A 12,527-nucleotide genomic window follows, 5' to 3' on the forward strand; every position below is an offset into this window, starting at 1 on the left:
ACTTCTCACAATTATAGTTGTAACTCCCACACCTCCATATATATATATATATATATTGAGGTGCACCTTTCCGAAACTGAAATTGAAAAATATAAAATCGAACCGAAAAATCGAATGCACGCCCGTAATGTTAAACATGAGTAGTTGTCAGTTGTCACATATCTAATCTTTAGCTTTTATTCTTTTGTTAGTTGGTGACGAGAAAGGATTGAGCTTTTATCATTGTTGGCCGCTCGGGCCAAACTTTTAACAGCCACTAGCCAGAAATTAATTAATTACAATAGTCAACTGATGAAACAAAATGACCCATCAGCCGTATTCGAAATCGGACGCCAGATATTTCAAATGCTTTTTTTTCCTTCTAAGAATCTCATTTTTAGAAATGAAAAATATATCTTCAACCCCAAAGAACATGAAATACAGAACTATTTAATTTTCTAACCAAATCGAAAAAGCTTTCAATTATAAAAAATAGAGTAGTGTACAACAAAACCCAAAAAATTGGTAAATTTTCAAAAACAGAATATTTTTCAAAAGTAAAACATCACATGAAAAACTCACTCTAGAAAAAAAAGAAAAGAAAAAAGAGATAGCGAGATTATGTGTGTGGGAGAGAGATGTGCATTCATATATATATATATATATATATATAAGAATGAGCAAATTTCAATTGAAGCCGATTGGTGGAAACTATTATCATCCGCTAGCCATGAATTGATCCATACAATTTAAAGCCCTAAACAAATTATAATGGCTAGCTTAAATTTGCTCAAATGCGATAGATTTTGTTGCCATCGAGCCGTTCCAATCATCCATCAATGATATGCAAAATCGGTTTTCAAATTGTCAAAAATACCGCTTATAGTATTTAATCTTTAAAAACAATAAATTTTCATGTCATTTTAGGTACCTAACTTTTTCTGACTATCAAAAGATTATGTAAATTATTTTTAATTTTTGTTGTTGTTGACTCTTAATTGGCTAAATGAAAGCAGTCGGTCATCTTCAAAGTAATATATCCTTATTGTTATAATTTTCGTTTGATGGATTTATTTATTTATTTAATGCACAATAATATGTTGTTCACTCTTTAAATCAAATACCTCTTTATGTACAAAGAACGTAAATGTACATTCAAATAAATACTATATAATAGATATAAATTGTCAATAACTATCATCATTGTAATTTTTAACACAATATTAAATTCTAGAAAAAATTTCATATATACATTTTACTACATCACCACGTAGTAAAATGCACGATACACTTTATATATACTAAATTTATACATTGTAGAACAGTCTAAACACTTTGGATACACAAAAGCGCTCAGGATATATTAATGATATATTATGGATACATTGCAAGTTGCACGATACACTCTATATATAAATTTTATGCAATATATATACCAAATAGACTGTCACTATACGATTAATATACAATAGTCTGTCACTATACAAAATATATACAAAATAGACTGTCACTATACAAAAATATACTAAATAGACTGCCATACAATTTATATATATACTAGACTGTCATTATACAAAATATATGCAAAAATACTATCACTATTTTAAATATATACTAAATAGACAGTCACTATACAAAATAGACTGTCATTATACAAAAATTATACAAAATACACATTTCGGGCTATTAGATGTAATATGTTTGGGCCGAAGGGTCATTTCGTGTAAGTGAAAAAAAACAGGGGCTATTAAAATTTTGAGGGGATATAGAGGATAGTTTTCTCAAAGGGATTCTCCTTTCAACTTTCATTTCCTTTCTTGAATTTTCTTTTTCTTTTCATTTTTTTTCGTTTTCTGTTATATATTGCTTACATAATATGATAATTTGAGATTATTTATTTGTGTCATTTTAAACAACATATAAGATGCCCCACTCTCAATCTCTTTTCAAAGATTACTTTTTAGTGAGATTGAAAAATGCTAAAAAAAAAAAACATTGAAGTTAAAATACTTAACAATATGTCGTAAAGCCACTATCATATGTGACAAACCTTTCCAAAGTTATAAAATTAACTTTCATCAAGAAATGAAATTTTGGGAAATTTTTTAACTATTTTATCAAATGTAATATGTGTGTTGTTGAAATATCAAAAATTATTAAATATGTCATGTTGAATATTTGGTACATATTAAAACTAAAAAATTGAAGTAGTTCGAATAATACTTTGTTGCATTGAATTTTATCATCCAAATAATCTTAACAACATAAATTAAACAACACATAATGATAACTCAAAACATAGAATAGTACTACTGAAGACACGTTTGTACTTGTTAGAATAGGCAGTGTCGAAGGCAGAAATTTAATAAAGGTGTTCAAATAGCAAAAAATTTACTAAGGGTGTTCAAATTTGAACACCCTTTACCGGTGGGCATGCAAGGGTGTTCAAAGTCACTTTTTTTTTATTAATACACAACTAATATTTTACCTTATAAGTAGTATAATTTTTCGGCGAAGGGTGTTCAGTTGATAGCCAACATAGTTTTGGCTATGAGAATAGGTTATACGGTGTAACGCACGTGTCCAACTACTATATATTCTGCTCCTCTTTTTCTTCCTTTTGAAATATCCTCTCAACTTTTGAAAGAATTCCACTAAAACTTTAAAGCCTTTTAAAGCTTATATATAACCAATCTCTTTGTTTTACGAATGATGGCAGTCTCCAACACAATTGATTTTCAGGCCACAGTTGACAAAAGTTATGACAGAATGAGTGAGTTACAAGCCTTTGAAGATACTAAGGCTGGTGTCAAAGGGCTTGTCGATGCTGGAATTACTGAGGTTCCTCGAATGTTCATTCAACCACAAAAAATACAAGAGTCCTTAAACAGCTGTTGCGCGACGAAGTTTATTTTCCCAGTGATTGATCTTGAAGGCTTTGATAAGGATCCAATCAAGCATAAAGAGATTGTGGATAAAGTTCGAGATGCATCGGAGACATGGGGCTTCTTTCAAGTGATCAATCATGGCATACCATTACCTGTCCTGGAAGAAATGTTGCAAGGAACACGACGATTCTTTGAGCAAGATATTGAGATTAAGAAACAATATTATACTCGAGATAATAACAAAGTGGTGGTTCATTATAGCAATCATGATTTGTTTAGTCCTTCTGTTCCAGCTACAAATTGGAGAGACTCATTCATCTGTTTAATGGCTCCATATTATCCTAGTCCTGAGGAATTGCCAGCAGCATGCAGGTTTGTTCTCAACATGAATTAGAAAAAGACCAACCAACTTCATTTACTTTTGAACTAACTAAATATGTACTACCTCTGTTTTAAAAAAAATTGACACTATTTCCTTATTAGTCTATTTCAGAAAGATTGACACCTTTCAATATTTCATTAATAAGAAGCATTTATTGCCACACAAATGCTATGACATGTTTAAGATTACAAGTTTCAAAAGTTTTACAGCCACACAAATGCCATAGCTTATTTAAGACCCCAAATCTCAAAAGTCTTCCATTCTTTATTAAAGTTTGTGCCAAGTTTAAGACAATCTTTTTGAAACTGAGGAATGTTGTTAGGAAAATAAGAGAACCAGATATCTCTGGCCCCTAAGGCCAATTGCGCAAATTAATTTATCTTCTTTTAGCTCTTGATATGTAGTGTTACATCAAAATTGCTGCAGGGAAATACTAATGGAGTTCTCTAAACATGTCATGAAATTGGGCATATCCTTATTTGAATTATTGTCTGAGGGTCTTGGTCTCGATCCATCTCATCTCATAAATATGGATTGTGCCGAGGGGCTGCGCGTTTTAGGCCATTACTATCCAGCATGCCCTCAGCCAGAACTCACAATGGGCACCAGCAAACATTCTGACAATAATTTTATCACAGTGCTTCTGCAAGATGAGATAGGAGGACTTCAAGTCCTTCACCAAAATCAGTGGGTTAATGTTCCTCCTACACCTGGTGCTCTTGTGGTGAACATTGGAAATCTTCTACAGGCTAGTATTATATATTCTTTTTCTTTTCTAAGCTTAGATCTACTCAATTATAATGAACATATATATCACCTAGTTTGGTACTTATACAAAGAGCAGCCCGATGCACAAGGCATCCCGCGTCCGCAAGGTCCGGGGAAAGGCCGCACCCCAAGGGGTGTGATGTAGACAACCTACCCTAATGCAAGCATTAATGGATGCTTCCACGGCTCAAACTCGTGACAGATAGGTCACGCAGAGACCACTTTACTGTTATTCCAACACTCCCCTTTTGTTTGGTACTTTTACTAATTGTCCTTATTCTGGTGTTTTTTTTTCAGCTCATATCAAATGACAAGTATCTAAGTGTTGAGCACAGAGTATTGGCAAATAAAGTTGGTCCAAGAGTATCAGTTGCAAGCTTCTTCGATACTGGTTCAGTTCCAACTCTCAAACTTTATGGACCAATTAAGGAATTGTTGTCAGAAGAAAATCCTCCAAAATATCGCGCAACCACTGTGAAAGACTATGTTGATTACTTTCGCGCAAAAGGTCTAGGTGGAACTTCTGCATTGTTGCACTATAGGATCTAATGATAGCCAGTGGCGAAGCCAGAAAATTGCCCAAGGGTGTTCAAACTTGAAAAAAATAAAAATATTTCCTGACAAATGGTGTTCAATATATGTTATATACGTATAGAATGTAATATTTTACTTATATATGCAATATAACTTTTTGTAATATTTCAACAAAAGGTGGTCCATTGACCACCCTTTGAAAATGGTGGCTTCGCCCCTAATGATAGCGATGTAATAAATTGAATTTATGATGTGAATTGAGAGTTTAACTTTTTATGTTATGTTTCTGAAGCTTCATGGATGGCCAAACATACACTGTTGTGATCTTTGCAAGATTGTGTTTTGTGAATTATCAGTAAGTCACTCTCCCCAAAAGCATTATGATAGATATTTTATGAAAGTGGTTTTACACTTTCCTTATCTTCACATACTCGGCAAGAATGACATGATCATAATATCATGTTTTAGTACGGAAGCTGACGTTGCTTTGAGCAAGATATTGAGATTAAGAAACAATATTATACTCGAGATAATAACAAAGTGGTGGTTCATTCTAGTAATCATGATTTGTTTAGTCCGTCTATTCCAGCTACAAATTGGAGAGACTCATTCTTCTGTTTAATGGCTCCAAATTATCCTAGTCCAGAGGAATTGCCAGCAGCATGCAGGTATGTTCGATCTGAACATGAATTAGAAAAAGACCGACCAACTTCATTTACTTTTGCACTACATAAATATGTAAAAGATTGACAATATTTCCTTATTAATCTGTTTAAAAAAGATTGACATATTTCAATATTTCCTTAATAAGAAGAATTTATCGCCACACAAATATTATGGCATGTTTCAGACCACAAGTTTCAAAAGTTTTACAGCCACACGAATGTTATGGCTTATTTAAGAACATAAATCTCAAAAATCTTCCATTCTTTATTAAAGTTTGTGCCAAGTCGAACTAACACAATCCTTTTTTAGGAAAATAAGAGAACTAGATATCTCAGCCCTGAGGCCAATTGCCCAAACTAATTTAACTTCTTTAGCTCTTGATATATAGTGTTTCATCGAAGGGCAGCCCGATTCACTAAGCTCCCGTTAATGAGTGGGGTTCGCGAAAGGGCCAGACCACAAGGGTCTATTGTACATAGCCTTACCCTAGATTTCTACAAGAGGCTGTTTCCACGGAACCCTCTCCTGGTCACATGCAACAACTTTACGGCCAGTTATACCAAAGCTCCCCTTCTATGTAGTGTTTCATCAATTTATTGAATATTGCTGCACAGGGAAATACTAGTGGAGTTCTCTAAGCATGTCATGAAATTGGGCATATCCTTATTTGAATTATTGTCTGAGGGTCTTGGTCTCGATCCATCTCATCTTATAAATATGGATTGTGTTGAGGGGGTCCGCGTTTTGGGCCATTACTATCCAGCATGCCCTGAGCCAGAACTCACCTTAGGCACCAGCAAACATTCTGACATTTTTTATCACAGTGCTTCTGCAAGATGAGATGGGAGCACTCCAAGTCCTTCACCAAAATCAGTGGGTTAATGTTCCTCCTACACCTGGTGCTCTTGTGGTGAACATTGGAGATCTTCTACAGGCTAGTATTATATATTCATTTTCTTTTCTAATGTTATATCTATTCAATTATGATGAACATAACACCTAGTTTTGTACTTATACCAATTGTCCTTATTCTGGTATTTTTTCAGCTCATACAAGTACGTAAGTGTTGAGCATAGAGTATTGGCAAATAAAGTTGGTCCAAGAGTTTCAGTTGCAAGCTTCTTCTATACTAGTTCAATTCCAACTCTCAAACTTTATGGACCAATTAAGGAATTGTTGTCCGGAGAAAATCCTCCAAAATATCATGCAACCACTGCGAAAAACTATGCTGATTACTTCCGCGGAAAAGGTCTAGGTGGAACTTCTGCATCGTTGCACTATAGGATCTAATGATAGCGATGTAGTAATAAATTAAATTTATGATGTGAATTGAGAGTTTAACTTTTGATGTATGTTTTTAAAGCTTCATCGATGGCAAAACATAAACTATTATGATCTTTGCAAGATTGTCTTTGTGACTGATCAGTTCTCTGGCTAAAGTTTTCGTCTGTTGTAGTTTCTAGTCATGTCAGCAAATAAATGATCGTCAATTAACGCGTAGTATTGGATTGAATAATCCTTCTTGTTTCTATCTGTCTAGTTTCTATTTCTTTTAATAGTATGGCGTGACGTGACTACTGCTAATGAGTATTGAAAACTAGTTTGAAATTCAAAGAAGAAGTTATTAGGTAAACAAAAGGAAAGACAAAAGATTCTCTCTTCTAGATTTTCTCTGTCCTTCTCTAAGCATAAGGTTTAAGACCGATGAATGTATTGTTAGATCTGATTTTAATGATAAAAATAATATATTTATTCTTTGTATAGAAACTCATGGATAGCATTCAAGATTGAAGGAATCAATCAGAGAAGATCAAGGAAATCATGAATAGCATACAGGATTGACGGAGTCCATCAGAGAAAATCAAGGAAGGCATCAAAGATTAGAGAAATCAATGATACTGACGGAATCAATCAAGGCTAGACTGAAGGAATCAAATCAATCAAGAGAATCGAAGATCTTGCAAGATAATCAATCAAGTATACTAAATCTGGAAGGATCAAGAATTGAGGAAGGATATCCGGCGCTATCAAGTCACGTATAAGGGATGTCATTAAAGCCTCTCGTCAAGCCAAAGCCGTTGCTGAATAACCTTATTCTTGGAAAGAATCAATCTCTTTCCAAGGATCAAATCTCTTGGGTTGGCAAATCTCTCAAAAAATCTAGCCTCTCTCAAAATATTTAAACTTGTATCTGTACCTTAGCACATATACCTTGATCAAACCAAATACCCTCTCTTTGTTATACTACAAACAAACATTGTAGCTCTACTAGACCTGCTGTGTAACAAGTTAGAGAAGAAAGAGAGAACAACACTGGTGAGGCATTGTATCAAAGAGAACCGAGTGATATAGGAACTGAGCTATTGGTGTAGATCACACCATTCACTGTGTACTCGAGAAACTCATTCACTGAAAGAGAACTCCCTTGCAACCCAAGGGGACTGGACTAGAATTCACGTTGAATCCGAAGAAATATCGCGCAACCACTACGAAAGACTATGTTGATTACTTCCGCGGAAAAGGTCTAGGTGGAACTTCTGCATCGTTGCACTATAGGATCTAATGATACCGATGTAGTAATAAATTAAATTTATGATGTGAATTGAGAGTTTAACTTTTGATGTATGTTTTTAAAGCTTCATCGATGGCAAAACATACACTATTATGATCTTTGCAAGATTGTCTTTGTGACTGATCAGTTCTCTGGCTAAAGTTTTCGTCTGTTGTAGTTTCTAGTCATGTCAGCAAATAAATGATCGTCAATTAACGCGTAGTATTGGATTGAATAATACTTCTTGTTTCTATCTGTCTAGTTTCTATTTCTTTTAATAGTATGGCGTGACGTGACTACTGCTAATGAGTATTGAAAACTAGTTTGAAATTCAAAGAAGAAGTTATTGGGTAAACAAAAGGAAAGACAAAAGATTCTCTCTTCTAGATTTTCTCTGTCCTTCTCTAAGCATAAGGTTTAAGACTGATGAATGTATTGTTAGATCTGATTTTAATGATGAAAATAATATATTTATTCTTTATATAGAAACTCATGGATAGCATTCAAGATTGAAGGAATCAATCAGAGAAGATCAAGGAACTCATGAATAGCATACAGGATTGACGGAGTCCATCAGAGAAAATCAAGGAAGGCATCCAAGATTAGAGAAATCAATGATACTGACGGAATCAATCAAGGCTAGACTGAAGGAATCAAATCAATCAAGAGAATCGAAGATCTTGCAAGATAATCAATCAAGTATACTAAATCTGGAAGGATCAAGAATTGAGGAAGGATATCCGGCGCTATCAAGTCACGTATAAGGGATGTCATTAAAGCCTCTCGTCAAGCCAAAGCCGTTGCTGAATAACCTTATTCTTGGAAAGAATCAATCTCTTTCCAAGGATCAAATCTCTTGGGTTGGCAAATCTCTCCAGAAATCTAGCCTCTCTCAAAATATTTAAACTTGTATCTGTACCTTAGCACATATACCTTGATCAAACCAAATACCCTCTCTTTGTTATACTACAAACAAACATTGTAGCTCTACTAGACCTGCTGTGTAACAAGTTAGAGAAGAAAGAGAGAACAACACTGGTGAGGCATTGTATCAAAGAGAACCGAGTGATATAGGAACTGAGCTATTGGTGTAGATCACACCATTCACTGTGTACTCGAGAAACTCATTCACTGAAAGAGAACTCCCTTGCAACCCAAGGGGACTGGACTAGAATTCACGTTGAATCCGAAGAAATATCGCGCAACCANAGATGGAGAGTATACTGTTAATTTAAGTCAAGTGAACATCATTTTTAATAGCTCTAGTTCCATTGATCCAACATGTATACTCAGATGGAGAGTAAGTACACGATATCAATTATTAGTATTTCACCTAGTGAGCTTACAATAAATGTATCCGATATGGAGGAAGACCTAAAGTCAACGCGTAAATTTATTACTCACTTGAAATTAATAGTGGAAGACCATAAAAATATATTTCTATCACCATTTTCACAACCAAGAACTTTTCTCTGAGGATTAAGTTCCATAATTAAAAAAAATGCTCAATACCCCATCTAAACAGTCTTAAAACGCTAAAATTAATGTTTTTCACTGAATAGCAGTGAGTATTGTTCACTGGGCTGTTTCTGATAAACCTACCAAATTTCATATCAATCGGAGATCGTTAAAATCATAATCTCCAAAAATTGTGACCAAATTTGGAAAATTACCATTTTAAGCATTTTTAAGAATTTAAAATATGACCTACATTATTATCATATACCAATTCATATCAAATCAACATGTGTTATCATGTTCCAGATTAGACATAAATAAAATGATAGAAAGAAGGATTTTTCGTATGTAAATCACATTTTAATCTGCCAAACCTCCAAAACACTCATCTAAACGATCCCGAATCGTCAAAATACGATGTGATTCACTGTATTGCAGTGAGTTCGTCTTAACTGATCGTTTTCGATGATCCTACTGAATTTCAGGTCATTCGGAGACGTAAAATTCACGATCGCCAAAAACTAGACCAAATTCGAATAAATTATTTTTGGCGTATTTAGGATTAAATCCATGTGATTTGCATTCTTGCTATATATCATATCAAGTTAAATCATCATGTTTCAGATTTAACACAAATATAGCTGATATATAAAGAATAATTTTTCATATTTATAACAAATTCAATTTAATAAACTGCTTGAAAACCCATCTAAACGACCTCAAAATGCCGAAAAATAGCATGATTCACTGCAAAGCACTGAGTTTTTTTCACTAGATCGTTTTCGATGAACCTACCAAGTTTCAGGTCAATCGCAGTTCGTCAAATTCATGACCACCAGCTTGTAACCAAACTCGGAGAATAACCGTTTTAAGCAGTTTCATGAATTAAAATAAATATGATATTGATTTATATTCTCCTTATAATTATACTATGAGCTCAAGGCATATATTATGTTCTTCCTATTTCTAGGATACATAATATCTTCTTTTGCAATAAATTATCCTTTTATTAAATACACAAGAACCTAAGATATTATATTTTCTTCCGTTCGGCGAAAACCCCAATATCTCTTCTCATCGGTGGAGTTGGTCTCACTAGTACCCAAAGATAAAACTCTTTTCTAGTTAAGAACCTCCACCACTAATGTAGATTTATCAAGGATAATTTTCACATGGTACATTAAGCAGATTTTAATGACTCAAATAAATAGACCATTTTGTGGATCCTACTTATTAATCATAATTCTCAATCCATGAATAGACATAATTTCACATGTACAAATTTATTAAGAATTTTCCATGAGTTCAAATAAACAAATCACTTTAGTAGTAACTATTTATTACTCACAAAATTCTCAATTTACGAGTGAAGACACATGTAGGTCATAAAATTATTTATGGTAGATTATGAACCACAGCTTAAAAGTCATGCCAATAATGTAAAACTCATACAAAATGCTGTCATATTTCACTTAATTACAACCTCCAACCAGTGAACAAAATTTTTCATCGAAAATCCAAGACTAGTAATTACGTAGGGCATGAAAACATAAACTAAAATTTGAGAATTTTTTTTATGCACAAATATGCCAAATGCACCAATAATTAGTCATCCAGGATATCAAACAGAGGATTTCACTGTCACAACCCTAAACCCAAACCCGGTCGTGATGGCGCCTCTCGTGAAGACAAAGCCAGCCGACACACTTCCAATTCACTTTAAACAATTAAAATAATAACTACTAAGTCTTTAATAGGAATAAAATCCCAAAAATAATAGTATAAGCTGCGAAAATAAAACCAACACAGCTCGACATCGGGGTGTCACCAGTCATGAGCATCTAAAACAAAAATAAAAGTCTGAAGTCTACTCCACTACTACATAACTGAATGAAAGAAACTAAGATAGAGGGAGAATGCACTGGGCTGAGAAACGCCAAGCAGCTACCTAGTAAATCTTCGAAGACCTGCTGGAACTATCAACCCTCAGGAGCAGGACCTGTAGCGCCCGAATCTGCACACAGGGGTGCAGGGAGTAACGTGAGTACTCCGACTCAGTGAGTAATAAAAATAGATGAAGACTGAGCGATATAAAATCACGTAAGGCACAACATTAAGCTAAAAGAGGCATAACAAAATCAATAAATATAATTAAACAGTGAAATCTCATAAACACCTTTTAAGAAGTCAAACAATATATAGAGAAAAAAAAACAACTAGAAAAGATAAACACGTAAGAACTGCCCCTCGGGCTCAGTAACAACAATAGGATCAGTCCCTCGGGCAATATCACAGAACAATACCAGCCCCTCAGCTATATCTAATATCACAATGGGTACCCGTGCTCACTAGGGGTGTACAGACTCCGGGAGAGGCCCCTTACGGACCAAGCGCAATATCAAGCCATCTCGTGGCGTACAATCTCAGGCCCTCGGCCTCATTAGTATAATCAATATATCACTGCTGCGGCGTGCAGCCCGATCCAAAGTATCCTCACAACACAGGCCCTCGGCCTTACTCAGTCAGAATCTCATAAGCCCCTCGGGCATCAGTAAAACATGAAGCCCATCTCAAAATATCTTTAAAAATATCGTTTAATGTGTTTAAAACAGAATAACATAGCTGAGTTTTGAAAATAGTGAAGATATAGCATGACTGAGCACCAATATGAAATCAAACAGTGAGGAAAATATTATTTAAAATCCCCTAAGGGTTCAAACAGTTGGCAATAAGCCCACATATGGCATTTAGCCCAACAAATAATAATATCAAACAATTAATTGTCAAATACGCAGTAAAATAGTCATTTGAGATGGACTAAGTCACAATCCCTAACGGTGCACGACCCCACGCTCGTCATCTAGCGTGTGTCTCACCTCAACATAGCCGAACGCTGTGAAATTCCGGGGCTTCATATCCTCAGGACAGCATTTAATATCAGTACTCACCTCGAACTAGCCCGAAGAGCTACTCTTCAACATGCTTGCCTCTCGAACCAACTTCCGAGTGCTCCAAATCTACCAAGTTCAGATTTTTATCATCAAATTATGCTAAACGAATGAATTCCAATTGAAAAATATCGATTTTAAGCACAAAACCCGAAATCAGTCAAAACCCGACCCCCGGCCCGCGTCCCGGAACTGGACAAACTCTATACCAAAATGTTCTTCATCATCTCACGAGTCCGTACATATAAAGAATTCGAAAATCGGAGTTCGTTTGACCCCTCAAATCATCCCTATAAGGTCTCAAAATCTCAAGCCCTAACTCCACCTTTTTCTACTGATTTTCATGAATTAAA

General features: G+C 34.7%; 1 protein-coding gene and 1 pseudogene across 1 annotated transcript; both read left to right on the forward strand.

Annotated features, from left to right (window-relative positions):
- On the forward strand, positions 2,635-4,630 carry LOC109232807 (1-aminocyclopropane-1-carboxylate oxidase homolog). Its single transcript, XM_019398528.1, has 3 exons — positions 2,635-3,239; positions 3,676-3,997; positions 4,315-4,630. The coding sequence occupies exons 1-3, from the start codon at positions 2,689-2,691 to the stop codon at positions 4,564-4,566; spliced, it is 1,125 nt and encodes a 374-aa protein (XP_019254073.1). The 5' UTR covers positions 2,635-2,688; the 3' UTR covers positions 4,567-4,630.
- On the forward strand, positions 4,832-6,507 carry LOC109232689 (annotated as a pseudogene).

Source organism: Nicotiana attenuata, chromosome 9 (assembly GCF_001879085.1).
Source record: "Nicotiana attenuata strain UT chromosome 9, NIATTr2, whole genome shotgun sequence".
Classification (NCBI taxonomy): domain Eukaryota; kingdom Viridiplantae; phylum Streptophyta; class Magnoliopsida; order Solanales; family Solanaceae; genus Nicotiana; species Nicotiana attenuata.

Excerpts from the sequence above, each read along its gene's own strand:
- LOC109232807 (XM_019398528.1), top strand. The coding sequence starts at position 2,689 with ATGATGGCAGTCTCCAACACAATTGATTTTCAGGCCACAGTTGACAAA. Across the intron at positions 3,240-3,675 it reads GAATTGCCAGCAGCATGCAG|GGAAATACTAATGGAGTTCT; the intron begins GTTTGTTCTCAA and ends AAATTGCTGCAG. Across the intron at positions 3,998-4,314 it reads ACATTGGAAATCTTCTACAG|CTCATATCAAATGACAAGTA; the intron begins GCTAGTATTATA and ends TTTTTTTTTCAG.